This window comes from Crocodylus porosus, unplaced genomic scaffold, assembly GCF_001723895.1.
Source record: "Crocodylus porosus isolate Cpor-Errol unplaced genomic scaffold, CroPor_comp1, whole genome shotgun sequence".
Taxonomy (NCBI): Eukaryota; Metazoa; Chordata; order Crocodylia; family Crocodylidae; genus Crocodylus; species Crocodylus porosus.
Window position 1 is genome coordinate 37,872,936 of NW_017728886.1, and position 18,689 is coordinate 37,891,624.

Consider the following 18,689-nt stretch of genomic DNA (forward strand, 5'->3'; position numbering starts at 1 on the left):
AGCCCAGGCTGCTGTTATCAAACTGCCACGACCAGGCATTTCTATCATGGACGCACAGAGACCATGAGACCATGTACTGTGGAAGCAGTGGAGTGGTGCCAATCCATGCTGAATCCAAACTCCAGTGTAAATATTGAAAATCTGCATTATCCTTAACGTATTTAAAGGACCTACCAAATGATTCACCTTAGGTAGAATATGTGGTTAATTGTGTCAATTATGGGAGCTGACATCATTTTCAGCTAAAGCTAAATGACATTTTCAGGTGTCATTCCCCACCACTCCCTCCACCAGAGCTATAAGTGTAGGCAAACTGCGGCGTATGACCTGCTTTCCTTTATCCTGTGTATATTTTTCTTTTTTTTGATGCAGTGGAGTTGAGCAGAAGCAGACCTTGGGTTTAACGTCTAGAGCAGAGGTTTGTCACTGCGGGCCACTGTTTGTGACCCCCGCTGCAGGCCACTTCCCTTCACCCTTAGCAATCAGCAGAGGCTGCAGAAGGAATACATAGAAAAAGGCCAGCACTAGACCCCTAGGGGTCCTGCCCCTGCTTCAACAGAGCATAAACTGAATGGAGCAGACAGTAGGACTCTGGGCAGCCTCCTCTGCCATAGTGATTGGAGCATGCTGCTGATTTCCTGAGCTGCTGCAGACCAGATCAAGTCTTTTTATGGGCTGCAGGCTGTAGGATGCCAATTTCCTGGTACGAACAGTTTGCTGACACCTCTGATCTCTATTTGTGTTTACAGGGGTAGATTCTTTTCATGTCTTTTAGAAGCCTGTTAGGACTTCTTGTATTTCTAATGTCTATAGTTAAAGCTAATCAGGAAACTGATTTAAATTTAAAACTTTGCGGGTGGGCAAAGACAGTTAAATAAAAATAAATGAGTCTTTAATCAGTCAGGGGAGAGAATTGGGAACATGATCAGAAAAAAATCCTGCCTGATTCTGAGGTGTTAGCTACTATTCTTACATTTATTCCCCATCTCATGAGAAGAACTTGTCTGTTCCTCTTAGCAACAGGGGTAGGGAAACTGAAGTATACCATGTATGTCAAAAAGCTGCAGCTGTCAATTGCAAAATAAGTTGCTTTGCTAAATGTAAAAAGTCAGCTCCAGAAAATGGCTGTGGAAAATCCCTTGCAAAAAACAACCCTGCTCTCAAGCGGCGGGGCTAGAAGATCTTTGCGTTCTCTCCCTTTTACTGTGATTAATAGGAATCTGTTGTCTTTTGCTTTATCCAAGGAGGTGTTTCCACTGTTTCAGTAAACTCAGTCTCTTGTAGTTTGTCCTCATTTTCTCATAAATGTTGGTCTTAGATTCAGTGTAAAATATTTTGCTTTATGCAAAGAAATTATTTACATAGAAAAACCAAGGTGGTTTGTAACTTATTGATGGCCCACTTGTTCACTTGTTTTTCTGTTTTTTAATAGAATATTCTCAACTTTTTCTTTTAAGATCGTTTTAAAATCTTTAGTTATATTTGGATTTGGTCCTCTGCTTACTTTCTGTCAAATAATGCTGCCATCATTTTTCCCTGTGTTTTATTAATATGCCTCTGTATTGATCCACTGTTTTCTAGAAACAGTAATTTAGGGTAGTCCTCCATTGAAATCAGTAAGGGTCTGGTTGTACACATCAAATTGTGATATAGCAGTCAGCTGAGTTGCCTGTTCATAATATAACAAATCTGAGAACTTCCAAGATATTAGTTTTAATAACTCAGTGGACCTGTCTACATGTGCATTTATGCCAGCTTAAATGAACTGCGCAGAAGCGGGAATAGGCTGGCATCTATGTGTGCAGGCGTTAAAGTTAGTCCCAAATCAGTTCATACACTGTTACTGCACGGTATGGCATTTACATGTGCATTACTGCATAGTAACTAATCAGACATAAATTTTATACCTGTGTGATTTGGTATCAAATTGACACTCAAGTTGCCATAAGTTACCATATTTACTGTGCAGTATGAGCGTGCATGTGTAGAGACACTCCCATGCTGTGCAGTAATTTTGTGCCCAGTCATTGCTACTTTTCATCTACTTGTGTTTAGGCTCAGAGGATTTTTTTTGAGTCTCACTGTTTGAGAAAAGGCATTTGTGTATTTTTAATTAAAACAGATAGTGAAGATAGATGTTTATCACTTCTGTATTTCTTTCTTTTCAGTTCTGTGATTTACATGTGCAACTCCATGACTGTAAAAGAAATTGCACCAGATAACATGTGTTTCTGAATTAGTAGTTAATTGTTTTATGGAAAATTATTATATTTATTTAGTTTGAAGCAGCGTCCTGGAGTGCCATGAGATATCTACGGATGCCATGGGGTGCTGCACAGTATTTGTACTGTTAGATGTGCAAACACCCACACAGGATGCACAAGATAAACCCAGAGATTCCAAATAGAAATCGCTGGTGTCATAAAACATTCTGTCCTGTTGTGGTTTTTCTGAATTATTTTCAACAGAAGAATTGCTCTATTATTTTCCATAATTAAAAAATGAATGAAAGCTAAATGCTGGCATTTTCTGAGGGGTGCCTTGAGTCTAACAAGATTAAGGACCATTGTTTTAAAATTGTCTTTTTTTTTTCCTTCAGTTCCAATCAAAAATAAGAAAAGAACATGAGGTTGAGAAAATTATTCTATGTAAAAGATCAATGGCTGATAGAGTAAAAGCATGGAAAACAAGTCACAAAGAAAACTTTTTGAAACAAGACTTAAAAAGACAATTAAAAACATAAGAATTTGAAGAATCAGACAGGACAAAAGGCATAGACGAAGCTTTCCATGTGGCTACATTTTCTTTGTTCCTTGGCACTACATTTACAGAGGAATTTTCTGTTCACTGTTTCTTTATGATATTCAGGTGAAATGCTTTCATTTTTTCTTATTTTACACAGCCTCATGAACGGCTCCAACTGATGCTAAAGGCATTTGCAAAGCACAACAAGCTGATGAAAGAATGTGAGACTGGAAAAGGTACTTCCTTTCTAGTCACTCGTTTTCTTCTGTTCCTAAAAAAAAGACATTCTATTAATATAATTTATCTGGCTGCTTCCTAGAGCAATCTGGGTAATCTAAAAGCGCCTATATTTATTTTTTGTTAGTTATTGGGTTAGGGACTGAAACCCAAATTCCCCATAGGGAGTGTTTAAATAACCAAGCTCTCTCATGTCTTAACCATTCTGTCTCTTGTGTCAGCTCTCTGGCCTAATGAATATTTAATTTGTCCATGTAAAGTGGAACAGCTTCAACAGGACACTGTGATACCCATTTTTTTCCAGGAAAACCTGTATGGGTTGTCAGAGCTGTCTCCTAGGATTAGGATGTGGGATATATGGGTGCATGTACTCGCAGGCAATTAAGGGAGGCTAATTGAGGCCTTCCACATCCCAAGTGAATGAGCTTACCATTGACTTGTGGAAGGAGGCCATCGTCACCTTCTGCATTTTTTGTAGAAAGGCTGTCAGAGTTAACTAGCTCCAAGGTGTGGGGTGTGTGAAGGAAACAGAGAGAGGCATATTACACTGAATTGAAGGAAATTGCCTAATTCCTGGAAAGAAGCAGAGTGCAATACACATTCATCTTCTTTTAATTTGCTGTTAATTATGTTGGGAAGCTCCCTCCTTATCATGGTTACAATTGTGAATCCCCTTCCCCTGTTAGGACCCCAGACTCCTAAATAAGAGTTGTGGATTTCAGTAGGCATTAAAACATCTAAGAATTAGGCTTTGAAACACATAACTTAAATTTCTTGGTCAGCCTAGCTTTCTTAGTTGGTAGGAGACATCTCCTCTTGGACTAGATTAGTGGGGGAAAGGTCTGATTCCACAGGTCAAGAAGTAGTCATTCTACTACAGAAGGTCTGAAGTTCTCAGTTCTCACTGGCCAAACACTGCCAGCATGCTGTCCTAGGAACTGGATAATCTCAGACTTTCTGCTGGAGCTAGAAGGGGTTGTTTGGAAAAGTCATTTCACTCAGGTCACTAATTGTGCTGTAAGGGATAGACCTTTACTGTTACTAGACATGAGATTCATTATAGTTCAGCAATATTTTTAGTCTTATTTTGCCACAGAAAGTGCCCAGATCTTGTAGCAGAACACTGAAGGTTGATTCCTTAGGTGTGTATAGCACAATAGTTTCTGCCCACTGTGAAAACCCGTTCTTCCTAGAACATGCTTTCAGTAGCCAAGCAGAAGAACTTAGCAGAAGAATGTAGTATGCTATGGCCTTTAGCATTTCAAGGTGAATGAAGAAATGCCAAAAAATGATGTAGACAGAGACATGACTGGCAGTGTCCTTAGTAAATTGGGCCCATTCCATTGGCTGCCTGAAAAGGGAAGCTTTCTCACTAACCTGCATGAACTGTTGGTCTTTTAGCTACCACATGAGCTAAGGACTTAGCCAGCCATGTTTCTGTGTACATCATTTTTTGGCATTTCTTTATTCATCCTGAAATGCTAGAGGCCATAGCATACTACATAGGTTCACCTAACTAAATTCTTATTTCTTTTTAAGAATTTATTCCCTTTTATTTGATCCTTTATGCCCTTTTATCCTAATCCCTTTTATTTGATTTTGCTATCGTAGGCTGAATGTGTTGGTCTTTTAACTACCACATCTGGGTACTGCAGTCTGAATCTTGCTCAGGAGATTTTGTTTCTTGGCAGGATTTGACCGTCATCTTCTGGGTCTCCTGCTCATAGCGAAAGAACAAGGTCTCCCTGTGCCAGAACTGTTCATGGACCCTGCTTTCACTAAAAGGTAACTGCTACTTCAGTTCTTGTGGGAAAGTCAAACCACCTGACATTGAGTGTTTGGTCATATTTGCCAAATGCTTGGCCATTTCTTGATATCAAGAATGAAACCGTTTTCTGTTCCATAAATCTGATTTGTTTTCAAAATAATTAAAAACAATTTGTTTCTTTTATAGTGGAGGAGGTGGAAATTTTTTGCTTTCAACCAGCATGGTTGGCTACACTAGAATTGGTGGTTCTGCAGTCCCCATGGTACATCATGGCTATGGTGTTTTCTATAGAATCAGAGATGACAGGTAAAGCTATGTTCTCACTTCCTTCAGTATGGAATTCCCAGAAGAAAACTTAAACCAGTTATTTGAATATGTCCCCCATTTTGTGTTTTCTGACTGTATTAATGTCACAAAGATAAAGACAGTTCACAGCTAGGAGGAAGAAAACAAAGAGCTTGAAAGAAGCAGGATGGGTTTGACAGAAAGACAAAAGCGCTGTATCTAAATATGGTTCAGGGAAGAGATGTCAAACAAAGCTTGGGGGCCAGATCCAGTCTGAGCAGGTGGGTCATCTGGTTTGTGGGACTTCTCAGACTACCCAAATGCAGATTCAGATTGTGGGGCTTGTCACTGTGGCTGCTTGTGCTCCTGCAGTGGGAGTTTTAATCACTGTGGCTGCTGGAGCTGCTGTTTTAGTATGGCTCCAGAACCTAGGGAGTTAATGCTGCTTGCCTCCCTTCTGCTGTAATTGAGGTTTGAAGTAACCCAGGTGACTAAAATTGGTGGCAGAGGAAAAGGGGGAGCAGCAGTGGCATTAACTTCCTGCATAAGTAATCTGTTTATGAAATGTTTCATAGCTTAATGTGGATTTTTCATAGAATGTATTCAGATTGGCAAGTAGTTTCTTCCTTAGAGCAGCATATCTGTTTACATAGGTTTTATTGAAAAGGGAGTCCTCTCAAGCTACTTGCAGGCAAGAAATAGCTGGCAACATTTTCAAGCATAAGCACCTGGGTTAGAGGCATCTAAATCTATTTATGGACCTAAAACACTGGGTCAGTTTTTGGAATCACCAAGGACAAACATTTCTAGTTGAAGTCTATGTGAGCTCTGGAAGTTTTGATTTTTTGAAAAATTGCAACAGTTAAAAGGTGCCTAAATTAGAAACCCATGTTTAAAGAAACATGCATTAGTAAGTTCACAATTCATGGCTGTCTATAGGATTTCTAAAGTGTTCATTATCTAACATTGTTAATTTTTATATTACTAGGTTTGTTGTGGCTTGCTCTGCCTGGAAGTCATGCCCAGAAACTGATGCAGAAATGCTGTGTAAGAACATGTTCCAGTGTTTCCAGGACATGATACAGTTAACAGCCACTGCCCAGCTTTAGAGTTGATGGGAATGTAAATGTGCCTTGTTGTGTCTTTCATTATTATTACATAACAGTGCTGAATGAAATGCTATTCTTAAAGGTTATAACAATCTATGCAAGACACTAAGTGATAGTCAGCATAGATGTTAAACAGAAATAATGCAAAACTTACTGATTTTATGGAATTTACTGCAGCAACAATGCAAGTTTCCTTAAAGAGTAATAAAACTATTTGCACCCACAATGCAAACTATTGCAAGTTATCAAAGTAGAACTATGCAATATAAAACAATGCCTCAGCAATGCAAATGTATCAGAAATGTCTGCCTTTGGAAATGGAGAATTTATGAATGTTTAGTTCTTACAATTTTTCTAGTGGTAGCTTGTGGAATACTTTATAAACCACTGAAGTTTATTTCAGTGGAGCACTTAGAAGTATATTTCAGAATATCTTTTCCGCCACTAATAGGTGATGGTGCTTTCTAAATGGGAAATTGTTAATGGAGTTCATAAATTGTCATTTTGGGGGAAAAATGAAAATTAAGGAGAAGTAGTAGCTTATCTGTCTGTCTCCTTCAAGCTGTACACGAATATAACAATCCCTAGTTCCTATTTTTGCCATTGGAATTCTTCCAAATGAAGAATTGTTCTGAAAAAGAAATTTCTCAGGTGGAGGAGGAAGGCACTATAATCAGAGATTTAAGCTGACAGTGTGACTTTTTCTAAATGTGAGAGTGAAAAGGAGGATACTACTTGGAAGTTTCAAAAGATGACGTTCTTGGGGTGAACTAACTACAAATGTCACTGCTGCGCTACAGAAGAGTACACATTAAAGCAATGTTAGTAAGTACAGTTTGGTAAGATTCTCAGGACTTTAAGATTTCTTTATAATTTAAAGATTACTTTTTATGTTTGATAAACTTTGTAATTTCCTTTCTCTCAAATAAAACAGTCCAGAAAGCCTATTTCTTATCAACTGTTTGGTTTATAGATAACCAGGCTGATGCACAGCAACCAACTTTCTACCAGGAGAAATTTTGTGTGCAGAGATGAAAATGACTTAGGGATTCTAAAATCATCACTCTCTTTGCCCTTCTTTGGGATATAAGAGCTCCTAAGTCAAGGATTTTTTATTATTTGTATTATGGCAGTATTTAAATCCACAACTGAGCTCAAATTACTAATGCCTTGACGCACTGTTATAGTAGGGCAGTAACAAAAAGTGACTGCCTCTGCTGGTGCAGCACAGTGATGGAGGCGCCTCTGCCTCTGTTGCTTTTTGGTCTTTCAGCTGATCTAATCTTCCACTATATCATGTAAGTCCTTCAAAGATCCTGTCCTTCAGATGTATTCAAAATTCAAAATTGACACAAAAACCAACTCTTTACTCCTCAGTAGACTCTTCCCTTTCCAAACTCTACTGAGTATTGACAAAACAAATGTTTCTATCCCACCTGGGCTCAGGAAACCTTAGTTAGTTATTGGCATGCAAAACAAGGTGCTCTTTTGCCAGACTTACTTTGATAGAAAGTAATCTTTCTGACTCCCAGCTAGCCTACTATCTTGCATAAAGAGCAACTTTATTAGAAAATGTTAACAATTACAGTTATTTACATGGCTTTATAGAGTTGGAAGACAATATAGAACTCTATGCTTAGTGGCTACATAGGTTTATAGTTGATATGTGGTGATGCAATCTAGGACATGCAGGGCATGTCTACATGTTGTTATGGCAATGTTGTTACTGTGCTGTGACAGTAGGAAGTACTAAATCATGGTGCAGTAACAGCCCATACTGCGCCATATGCATGGCGCACAGTTATTTTTAGCAGCTACTTTGCCGTAGCAGCGTGCTTGCTATAAGTAGCTGCTGATCACGTGTAGATGCCTGTGGATGCTATGTTTCCACAGTGTGTTATGGCAACATAGCATCATGTGTAGACACACCCACAGTTGGTCATGTAGCCTATGCTAGCCCTGGGGTAGAGCAGGTAGGAAGTTTTAGCATGACGCTATAGAAATAAGTGGAATAAGACCATGTGCATGGTAAAGCACATAGGTACAGCTCTCCATATGCATCTAAACATCAACAGAGCTAGGCCCACCCATTTACCTTCTCCCTTAAAGCTTGACACCAGCCTTAAGCAACACATGATTAACTCCCTCTTCCTCCCCTCTCCTCACAGCTTATTAACTCTTTCCTGGTTTGTATAGGATTGGTGTAGTCCTGACCTAACACTTTAGTTAAAAGTTGAGACAAACTTACTGTTTAAGGGCAATTTTTAAATGTTCTAAAATAAACACATAGTAATCTTTTTTTTACTAAGCCTTTGTTCCTTGCTTTACTGTTTCTGGTTTACTGTTTCTGAAGGATTAAATTAGGAAAAAACAGGTCCTACAGACAGGTGAACTCTGGAAAACATGTCTAAGCAACTGGGAAGTTTGGAAGAGCTGGTGAATAGGGTCCCATGGTGTCATAACACAGCATCAGCACAGAGAAACTCAGATCACTCACTACCCAGATTGGCTGAATTCACTCCCAATAGACTGATGTTCACACATCAAGAGGGTGTCAGTGACAGCTAGAAATAGAACCCACGTCTCTCAAATCCTAGACTATATCTGGATCCATAACAATTCTTAAATCTATTTAAAAGAGAACAAGCCTGGAGCTCTACTCAAGTGCAGCTGTGCTAGTGAATGCGTCATTGTGCGGCTTTTCATGAATTCTGAAACTATTTAGTATTGCTGCTAATTAAGCCACCAGCAGCATCATGCAAATTATGTTTACACAGTTTCTTATTATGGAGGTTGTACTCACAGAGTGAAATGATATATTTGAGCTGCTGCCTGATCTGGTAAGTTTGTGGTGTGGACATGAGCCAACAAGATGTGATGTTAATAAAATGATTCACAGTAAATTAAGCGGCCTGTTCTGTTTACAGACCTTTCCTGAAAACAAAGGTACTAAGCCTGTTCAGTAATGCTGCCCTTTTACAATACTGAAAGAGAAGCACAATCCTACTTCAGAAATACAGAACTGTCTTTAATTTACATATTGCACAACCCAGCTTGAACATTGACAAGTGAATAATAGATGCCCTTTTCAGCCAAGAGTTGCTGATGAGTTCCTTGTTCTATAATCCTTCCATTCTGGAGCACTGCTATCTTGTCAGCATTCTGGATGGTGGACAGGCGGTGAGCTATTACTATGCAGGTGCGACCTTGTCTGGCTTTATCCAATGCTTCTTGGACAACCTGTTCAGTTACCAAAACAAAAGATACTTGTAAGTTAAAAATGTAATTCAGATATATCCTTAACAGCTGTCAGTAATATAATATTTTAAATCCTTTAACTAAAACGCAAAACAGCAAGGAGAAAAATGACTTAGGGGGTTGGTAATGGGTTGAATCTCTAGTTTTTTGTTCTAAATTTAGCCTGTATTGATGAGTGACCCTGTTGACACTGATGATAACATGGCTTGTCTAACAGAACTAAGTTGGCAGTCTTTCGGGGTGCACTGATGAAGATTTTTTGGGCCAATACTGATGGCCGATTATTAATGAGCCATATTGGCTGATACCAGTTTGATTGGTGATATGCAGCCTGGCAGCTTGGACAGCAGTGTCAAGCTGATAAGTCTGTTGGGAGGGAAGGGGTGGGGGGAGGATAGAGGGCTGGGGGAGGCAAATAGGGCCCCTACAGTGAGGGAGGGGGGCACAGCACCTGCCACTGTGCACACCCCCAGGGAGGCTATGGGGGGCATGTGCCCCCCCATATTTTTGTGTGGGGTGAGGGCGGGCTGCTGCTGCAGGCTGGGGCTGGGGAATGCGCCGGGCTCTTCCCAGTGGGGGGACTGGGCCAGGACTGCGCTCCAACTGGGTGGCAGCAGTGCTAGGAGGAGGGGGCTACAGAGTGGTAGCCCCCACTCCCAGCACTGCTACTACCACCTGCCCGAAGCACAGCCTTGACCCAGCCCCCCTGCCAGGAAGAGCCTGGCACTAGTCCCAGCTGCAGCCCAGCTTCACCCAGCACACAGATCTGGGGTTATGTTCCCCCATGGCTCCCCCCTGGGTGCATGCAGTGGTGGAAGCCGCCCCCTGCCTGCTCCCTGGACGAGCTGCTCATGGCTCTGTTCCATGTCCAGCCCCACTCCTTCACCGCAGGGGCCTTGATCTGCCCCCTCCCCACACGCCTCTTTCCCTCTCCCCAACACCTTACCCTCAACAAGCATACCAGCTGGACGCTGCTCTCCAGGCTGCCAGGCTGGCTGTGTGCATGCTGCAGCTGCATATGCATGCAGCATTTATCGGTGGCATTGTCAGCCACATCAGCCAGAAAAAGCTGATTGCTGATAATGTTGATTTTCCTTTTATCAGTGCCAATACAAAATGGACTGCTGTATCAGTGCACCTCTGGTAGTCTTTGGCTAGTTAGTGAATAAATATGTCTTGTTGCCAAATGTATCAATACAACTAGCATACTTTGTAGAAATCTCAGGAGACAAAATGAGAAGCTCCAGGGTTACACACTGCCCTACCCTCATTCATTTTGCCCTGTGTTAAGAAGTGGTAGGAAAGTCAGTTTTTTACAATCACTACGTTTGCTTTAAAACATGGAAACCTGCTGTCAGCTGTGGATCATGTTTCAGTATTAGCAGTTCCAAACATTCTAAAAGCACAAGTCAAACTCCAAAATGTTATTAAATTGTAGATCATTACAAATAATATTTTGGGCTTTTTTATCTGTCTTCTGCTTTCTGGGCATTTATAATCAAACTGGTTCATGTTTAAAACACTTCTTTACAGCCATCCAGGTAATTTATTTTTTTTTAATGGAAGCTGAGTTTGCACATAATTTCATGATTGCAGGAGATGGGCTTCAAGGAAAATACTGGAAAATTCACAATGAAGTCATGAGAGTTAGCAACCTCAAGCCTTTCTGGACAAACAAATAATATATGCAAAAACATTTTCAATGCGGGTTCCATATTTTAACAGCAGACAGCAGTGGTACAAGTGTCTACACCTCTGCCACTGACCTGGAACCCCTCTTATATTTTAATTATAGACCTATCTTTAAAAGGTCTCTTAACACATGGGAGAAGTGCCCAAAATGGGCTAAAACTGTGATGCACAACCTTCCAGCCCCACGGGTTGGATGAGTTGTGTGGGATTGGTCTGCGAGTTCAATCCTGTCAGACTAACCCTGTTTACCCAGCTCTAGATGTGTGCCAGCCTAGCCCCACACACCTGAATCTAGGCCTTGGGCTAAAACATAAATTAAGTGTCACATGGAAATTAAGGGTTTGTCTACATGGGTAATTAATTATGAAGGTATCAATCCTGATGTAAACCACCTTATTCCAGGTTACACAGGTTTCAACTCAACACTTTTTTAAAGCTATTTTAGTTTTTAAAAAGTTTTAAAACAAAATTTGTACCTAGTTAAACCTCCCTAGTATGTATTCTGAGTACACAATGGAAAACTCTGTGTTATGCTTATGGTCACAGTGGGTGAAGGGTTTCTCATCTGTTACCCCTCCAAAGGAATTCCCAGCTGTTTTAAGTGAGTAAATCTGTGTAGCCAAATCTGTAGTTTCATCATACGTCTCGTGGTAAACAGTGTTCTTAAAGTCCAGCTCCAAGCTAAAAAAGTGAGGCAAACTCAAAACATTCATTTAAGAGAGAGAAAGAGAATGGTCTCAGCCTTTACTACTGCAGAGAGAAACCTAAAAGTCCTCAACAAGAAAGCAATTTATTTTTTTTAATCTGGGGATTTTTAGCCTAGTTTCAGTATTTGGAAGATGATCTGCCTCAATTTTTGAACACTGGGGTTGCACTATGGATAACTTGCTCATTTAAAAATGTTTCATGTTTCCATATTTGTGTTTCTCTGTATTTGTTGTGCAACCGATGAAGGCCACAGCTCTGGTTAGAACCCTGGAGGACTTCAACCCAGGAGATGATGCAGTTGGGAGTCATCATGTACACTGGCACTCTGGCAATTTCTTTGAAAGGGAATAAGGCAGGTTAGAAATAAGCCCAGCCCTGGCTGGAGGAATGTTACGTGCTGCTTTATGTGTTGCACCAGGTTCAGGGTTCACGTTCCAGAAAGCCTGTTCTGAATGGATGTGAGCGTGAACGCCAAAGGCCCCTGGAGGCTGGGATGGTGAGCTCCAGCAGGTGGTGCTGGCACTGTTGGCAGCGGGAGTGTTGCAGTGGTAAGCAGGGAGCTCCCACAGGCAGCTGCAGTGCTGTTGGCAGCAAGTGGGGGATGGGGTGTGAGTGCCAACCAGTGCTTGGTGACCACCCGCAGATGCTGCTGGTGGTGTCAGCAGCGAGGGGTCGAGGAGTGGCAAGCAGCAACCACCCGCAGGCATCACCAGCAGTGTTGACAGTGCCTTTTCGTAAGGAGTGCACTGCCATGCTCAGGGGGTACAGGTGCACCCGCATGCATCTCCTACACATCACCAATAGATGTGGAAATCCTGAAAGGTAACAGTCCCAGGGAAAGAGGAATTGGGCCAAAGGATGTTATGAAGGGAAAAGATAGGGCAAGGTGGTACTTTTCATGGCACCTGATGAAATAAGTTGTTGCTTGCAAAAGCACATGCCTGTCTGAACCACTTAGTCTCTAGTTCCTGCCCTGACTACTACAACTCTCTGCTCATGGGGAGGGGGGCCAGGGTGAAAGAGGAGGAAAGCAGAAATGGTCTTGTACTTCAGTTCTTCTGATAGCAAATGTGTGATAGAAAATTGAAGACAGTTGGAAAGGGAAATGATTGGATTTAGGTATTCCAGACAGCTGTGCAAATAAGGGAAGTCTAGATATCACATATCATAGAATCACAGAAGTATAGAGAAGCAGGGCTGAAAGGGACTTCCAGAGGTCGTGTACTCCAACCCCTGCCAGAGGCAGGACTATTCCTATCCAAATTATACATGGGACTACTATCAGTCCTGATACAATATAGACCCAACACCCTAACCTGCCACAGATAAACCAGGGGAACCATAGCAGCCAGTGTCCTGCTTCTATGAGATGTTGATAATATTTACACTCAAAGGATCCTGGGTAGAGGGCCATGCCCCTTGCTACAGAAGAAGGCAAACCTCCCATAGTCCATACCAATCTGACCATGGGGTAAAATTCCTTCCTAACTCTAAATATGGTGGTTGGTCTGACTCTGAGTAGACAAGCAAGACCCTCTAGCCAGGAACCTCAAGTTTTGGTCCTAGCAGCAGAATTGGCACACCCCCATCCAAGTCCCTAGCCTGGGCTGTAGCCAACACCCAATGCCTCTGGGAAGACTTAAAAACACCTGGACACATGCAGCAGAAAGGAGGAGGAATTGGGGAGGGGGGATAGAAACCAGCACAGCCCAGAAGCATGGGAAAAAACCCACTGTAGAAATATACCCATTGTAGGCATAGCTAAGTCATCCCTGACCAGTGGCTGTCCAGCCTCTTTTTGAACACCTCCAATGATGGAGAGTCCACAACTGCCCCAGGCAGTCTATTACACTTCTTCATTATTCTAACAGTGAAGAAGTTTTTCCAGATATCCAACCTAACTTATTTTGCTACAACTTCAACCTATTCCTTCTCTCTGCAGCAGGAGAGGAAAGGTGCTTTCCCTCTTCTTTATGGCAGCCCTTCAAGTATTTGAAGACTGCTATCATTTCCTCTCTTAAGCACCTTTTCCACAAGCTGAGCTCTGCTCCTTCAGCCTCTCCTCACATGAGTTGCCTTCCAAGCCTTTGATCATCTTTGTTGCCCACCTCTGAACCCTCTATAACTTCTCCAAGTCCTTTTAAAAAAGTGGAACTTGAAAGTACTCCAGATGAACCTAACTAGCGTTGAGTAGAGGCAATACCACTTCCTGTAATTTGCATCTAATACTTCTATTGGTGCAGCCTAAAACCACATTTGCAGTTCCAAAACTACATATTGTAGTTACATAAAAGCTGTAACAGTAGGGAAATCACAACAGTTGTTTGAATAGTCACGACTCTGCCCGCTAGCAGGCACCCAAACAAATACCTTTTCACTTTCTGTATCAAGTGCTGATGTCGCTTCATCCAGCAGTAGAACTTGAGGATGACGTACAAGAGCTCGAGCTATAGCAATCCTCTGCTTCTGACCGCCAGAGAGCTGAGTTCCTTTGTCTCCCACATGGGTATTATATTTCTAAATATAATAAACAGAATTTAGAAAGTGCATCCAACTAGTGATTTGCCTTGGACGTAGACATTAGCATACTGACTTCAGTAGAACTTGCACTTTTAATTGAGGGTCTATTCTATGTCAGCGGCTATCTGAACCCAGATGACCAGAATTACTGGAGGTCACAAATATCCATCCATGGGGCCTCTTCACTGTAGGATATTACCACCTTAAAATCTTAAATGTTTTTCTTTTCAGGGTATTCCTGGGAGGTTGAGAAGGAATAGTAACCTTCCTCATTGTACAGTAAGGAAACTGAGGTAAACAGAAGCTTGACCAGTGTAAACAGGAAGTCTGTATCACAGCAAGGAAATCAACCAAGGTCTTCAGTTTCCAGGCAGTAACAACAGCAGTAACATTCTCTTCCCCCAAGCTATGGTATTTTTTTGCACGATGGTAACATGCAGAGGCTCCAGTCATAATTTAGACCCAATGTACTAGGCACAATGGGCGCTGATACACCTGCCTGACACCTGCTCTGATGCATGCTAATTAGCATGTGTTGGAAAAGACTCAATTAAATGAGTTTGCTGGAGTGTGCTAATTAGCATGCTCCAGCAGCTTTCACATCATGTATTCAGTGTTCCTCTACTTCGAATTGGTGGTGGGGGCGCTTTAACTAAAGCTCATTGAATGAGCTTTAAAACTGCCTCCACTGCCATTTTGAAGTGCAAGACACTGAATACACAAGACACTGTGGGTGCTTTAATTAGAGTGGCTACCAACAGTCACTCTAAAGTTCCTCCCTCCTGCCCCTGCCCCACACACACCATCCTGGAGCACGTGTAAAGATGCTCTATAGTAGTGGTCTCTAAACTTTTTTGATCGCGCACCCCTATCAGTAAAAAATTTTGAGCATGCACCCTCAATATATGCATATTTATATAAATATCAATAGAAGTTTTAATATTTTCTTCCCGCACCCGAATGGATTATCTTGCGCACCCCACTTTGGAGACCGCTGCTCTATAGCACTGTGTTCTCAAAAGTGCTTGTAAGTAATTAAAGACAAGACAGAACAAAAGATGGTAATAGGAGTAAATGGAGGGGTGCATAGGTGGATAAGAAATATGGTAATAAGATCACATTTCTCTGGAGGACTATTGTATGTATGACATTATAGTTCTGATTCAGCTTTGGTTTGCTAAATAGGACATTTTAAGAATATTAATGAGACCTTAACTCCTTGAGCTCTCCTAACATTTTCCTTTTCCTTGCTTGGAAAAAGCAACTTGGGCTCCCTGGCTATTCCTTTTGTGTATGGCAATTTTCTCCCTTCTATACAGAGTATCCAGAACTGCTTCACTATCTAGTAATGTTAATTAGGTTGTTAGTTTTTAATGGTGTTTCTTCCTACCAAGTACTTGGGTGACTGTTCCCAGAAGGGCTAAGCAAACACCCTGTCTCAGTAGTCCAAGGCTCTGCAAGTTTTGCTAAGGAGTCTATGTGATGTCTCTGGAGAAGTGTAGCTACAACTATTAGAGGCGCTCATTCTAATCCACTATGCTCATATGTCTGGTACAGAATAAAATGCAAACATAAAATAATTTAAACTGATGCACAATCAATGCATGATGCACAGTACAGCTCACTGTGAGGGGTACCCAAATTTAAAATATATGAAAAAAATTAACTTGAACAGTAATGAGACATTTCCATATGCTACATTCCATTTAATAATTCTAAGAAACTGCAGATATCCTGGGGATATTAATTCTTCACAGTAGCATTTAAAGGTGACCTACAAAAACTGTGAGTATACAGGAAACCCAGGTTGACTGTTCTTTTACCTTAGAAATATCAGAAATGTTAAATTTTGTCTCAACATGTTTAGCTAGAGGACACCTGTCTTCATCCTAATTTGGCTTGGAAGCCCTAAATGAGATCGTTAGCAAATATATTTTCTACAAAATGTTTGAGATGACTACCACAAAGCCCCCTCATGTAAAGCCTCTCTACATCAAAAAGAACACATTTTCAATTACCTTAATTAAAAAGCAATTACATCTCTCAGAAACATAGAATGAGAAGAGACATGATCAAGAGATCATCTATTGAACAAAGTACCAACACTTTTACTTATTGCCCATGGGGATTTGAGCTCATGACCTTTTAAGACGAAGCAATAGCTACAGGTTTGTGCCACCAGGAAGCTATCAAAATCTGAATTTCAGTTTTTTCTGCTGGCCTAAACTTTTAGTTGTCCACTTGTTCAGTCTTTCAGAAAAAAAGTGAGACAAAACTTGAATTTCTAATGGTGTAAACCAACATAGAGAAAACACACATTTCTGCTGTCTTTCTAATCTCAGAAAAGCATGAAAAAACACAACACCTTATTTTTCCTTGTTGAAAACATTTAATTTGGGGTAGGAAAGACAGGTTTAACTTACATTTGGTAGAGAGTCAATGAAAGAATGGATGTTGGCTGCTTTTGCTGCACTGACAATCTCTTCATGTGACACCTCTCTGCTGTTATCTCCATATGCAATGTTCTCAGCAATCGTGCAGTCAAACAGAATTGGTTCTTGTGAGACAATACCAATCTGAGCTCGAAGCCATTGGATATTTAATCCTTTTGCACTTTGGCCGTCCAACAACTAAAAAAGTAAGAGACCTTGCATTTCAGAAGCATAGAAATTAAATTGAGATTACCTTGCATCACACTTCTTTGTGATAGACACTGCACATTCACTTTCATGGTCGTGTCAATCCTTACAGGTGGGGCACTGAAACCTTCTCTTAATAATACTTATTTGAGTGTTTATGTTTCCCTCCCTCTTACTTTTCCCCACATCTCAGAATGATCTGAGGGCTGGGCTATAAAAAAAGATGTGATGCTGTCTGATACCTCAGGTCCTGTCTCTTGAAAGTCAAGATTTCATTAGGATGCTGTTTAAGAAGGCAAGGTAGGGAAAGAGTATGAATATGCAAAGTTCATCCTAAAGAGCTCCATATACAAGCAACTTTTATTCCTTCTTCAGGTGTCTTGCATATTTCCTTACTGAGGTAGACTGACAAATAATATCACACAATTAGGACTTTAAATCCTAATTGCAGAAGGACCGAAGTGCTGTCCAATCAAATGTAATGCTATGCTTAAGAATGAATGGTGGTTTATAAATGTTGTTAGGGTGACAATAAGGTGCAGTAAATGTTAATGAGCGTGAACTAAGGTGTATAAATGTGGAAAGAACTAATGTTTGCTGCTGCTCTCCCATTTTTCTTTTTTGGGAGCTCGCCCAAAGCTGTCTCCATTTTGAATAAAGCTGTTGCGAGCAATGTGCGTTGGTGTTCGCTCCCTGTTTGCTCCCTGAGCAACTGGATCCCAGGCAATTGGATCATCGTCTCCCTAGTCATTGGGTGATGCATAGAGTCAGGGTCTAACATCTTGGTGTAGTTGGCAAGAATCAACACATTTGGGGGGGACTGAGCATCCTGATTCTACCAGGGTAAAGCCTATCTGTGTACTTACACACACGTGTGCTAGGTGCTAGGTTCACTTGGGCCGCCTCAGCAATCGTACCCCATCTTTACCTTTCCCCAGTAGCATGGCAGTGGGTTCAGAGGCTTTTCCTCTGTGTGTGTGGTCAGGGAGACCGCTGATCTTATTGAGAGCTGAGTTAAACAGAATGGGGGTCCATTGAAGGGGCCCTAGGAGAGCCTGTCTAGCCCAACTTGGATTACAGCCCAAGGGTGGGCCAAGGGAATTTTAAGTGAAAAGCACGGAAGCCAACCTTCAGTAAAGCAACTGCCCTCCAGGCTTTAGCTTGGATGTTCAAGATTTCACCTCCAGACTGCTAACACCTAAGAGAGAAAGCCTCAGAGTGAAGCCTGCATTCTGGCCAGATGTACCTTAACTCTGATGACAGCCCTAGGCTTAGTGGATATAGAATTGTTTAATTTTTTGTATTGTTGCTCTTTTGTTTTTTACTCTGCAGCAATAAATTCACCTACTATTGACTGGCAGGTGTTGTGGTCAGCCTGAGGATTGTGTCCATCCAGAACAAAGGTATAGGTGCTGGGTTGAAATCCAGTCCAACAATTGACAACTTCACCAGGACACGGGAGTAGTAACCTAACTGATGTGGGAATTTGTTGATACAAAGTGATCAGTTTTAGAGGGATTGGCTGAAACTTGTAATAAGGTAGAGCTGTATAGTAATTGTAACTAAAGTTATAAGTATTGTGCAGGAGATGTTGTTTGTTACTGCTAACCACTTTGTTTGTCCAAGTCAGGCAAAGAACCTCCTGTTGTGTTTACAATAGGAAGCTAGAAAGCAAAGAAAGTCATCTCTCTGCTAGAAGGCCTGTGTGAATGAACAGGGTGCTTTGAC

At 41.2% G+C, this 18,689-nt stretch overlaps 2 protein-coding genes across 2 annotated transcripts in view; one reads left to right on the forward strand and one right to left on the reverse strand.

The window, feature by feature from the left end:
• CROT (carnitine O-octanoyltransferase) overlaps window positions 1-7,091 on the forward strand; it is a 38,469-nt gene extending 31,378 nt beyond the window's left edge. The window contains exons 13-17 of the mRNA XM_019532685.1: window positions 3-126; window positions 2,903-2,981; window positions 4,674-4,767; window positions 4,937-5,056; window positions 6,024-7,091. Coding sequence (XP_019388230.1) covers window positions 3-126; window positions 2,903-2,981; window positions 4,674-4,767; window positions 4,937-5,056; window positions 6,024-6,144 — 538 coding nt within the window. The 3' untranslated portion in view covers window positions 6,145-7,091. The remainder of the gene's footprint in view (window positions 1-2; window positions 127-2,902; window positions 2,982-4,673; window positions 4,768-4,936; window positions 5,057-6,023) is intronic.
• LOC109308449 (phosphatidylcholine translocator ABCB4-like) overlaps window positions 6,794-18,689 on the reverse strand; it is a 101,488-nt gene continuing 89,592 nt past the window's right edge. Inside the window, exons 26-28 of the mRNA XM_019532750.1 lie at window positions 16,746-16,952; window positions 14,173-14,319; window positions 6,794-9,384 (exon numbers count right to left, since the gene is read on the reverse strand). Of these exons, the coding sequence (XP_019388295.1) occupies window positions 9,178-9,384; window positions 14,173-14,319; window positions 16,746-16,952 (561 nt within the window). The 3' untranslated portion in view covers window positions 6,794-9,177. The remainder of the gene's footprint in view (window positions 9,385-14,172; window positions 14,320-16,745; window positions 16,953-18,689) is intronic.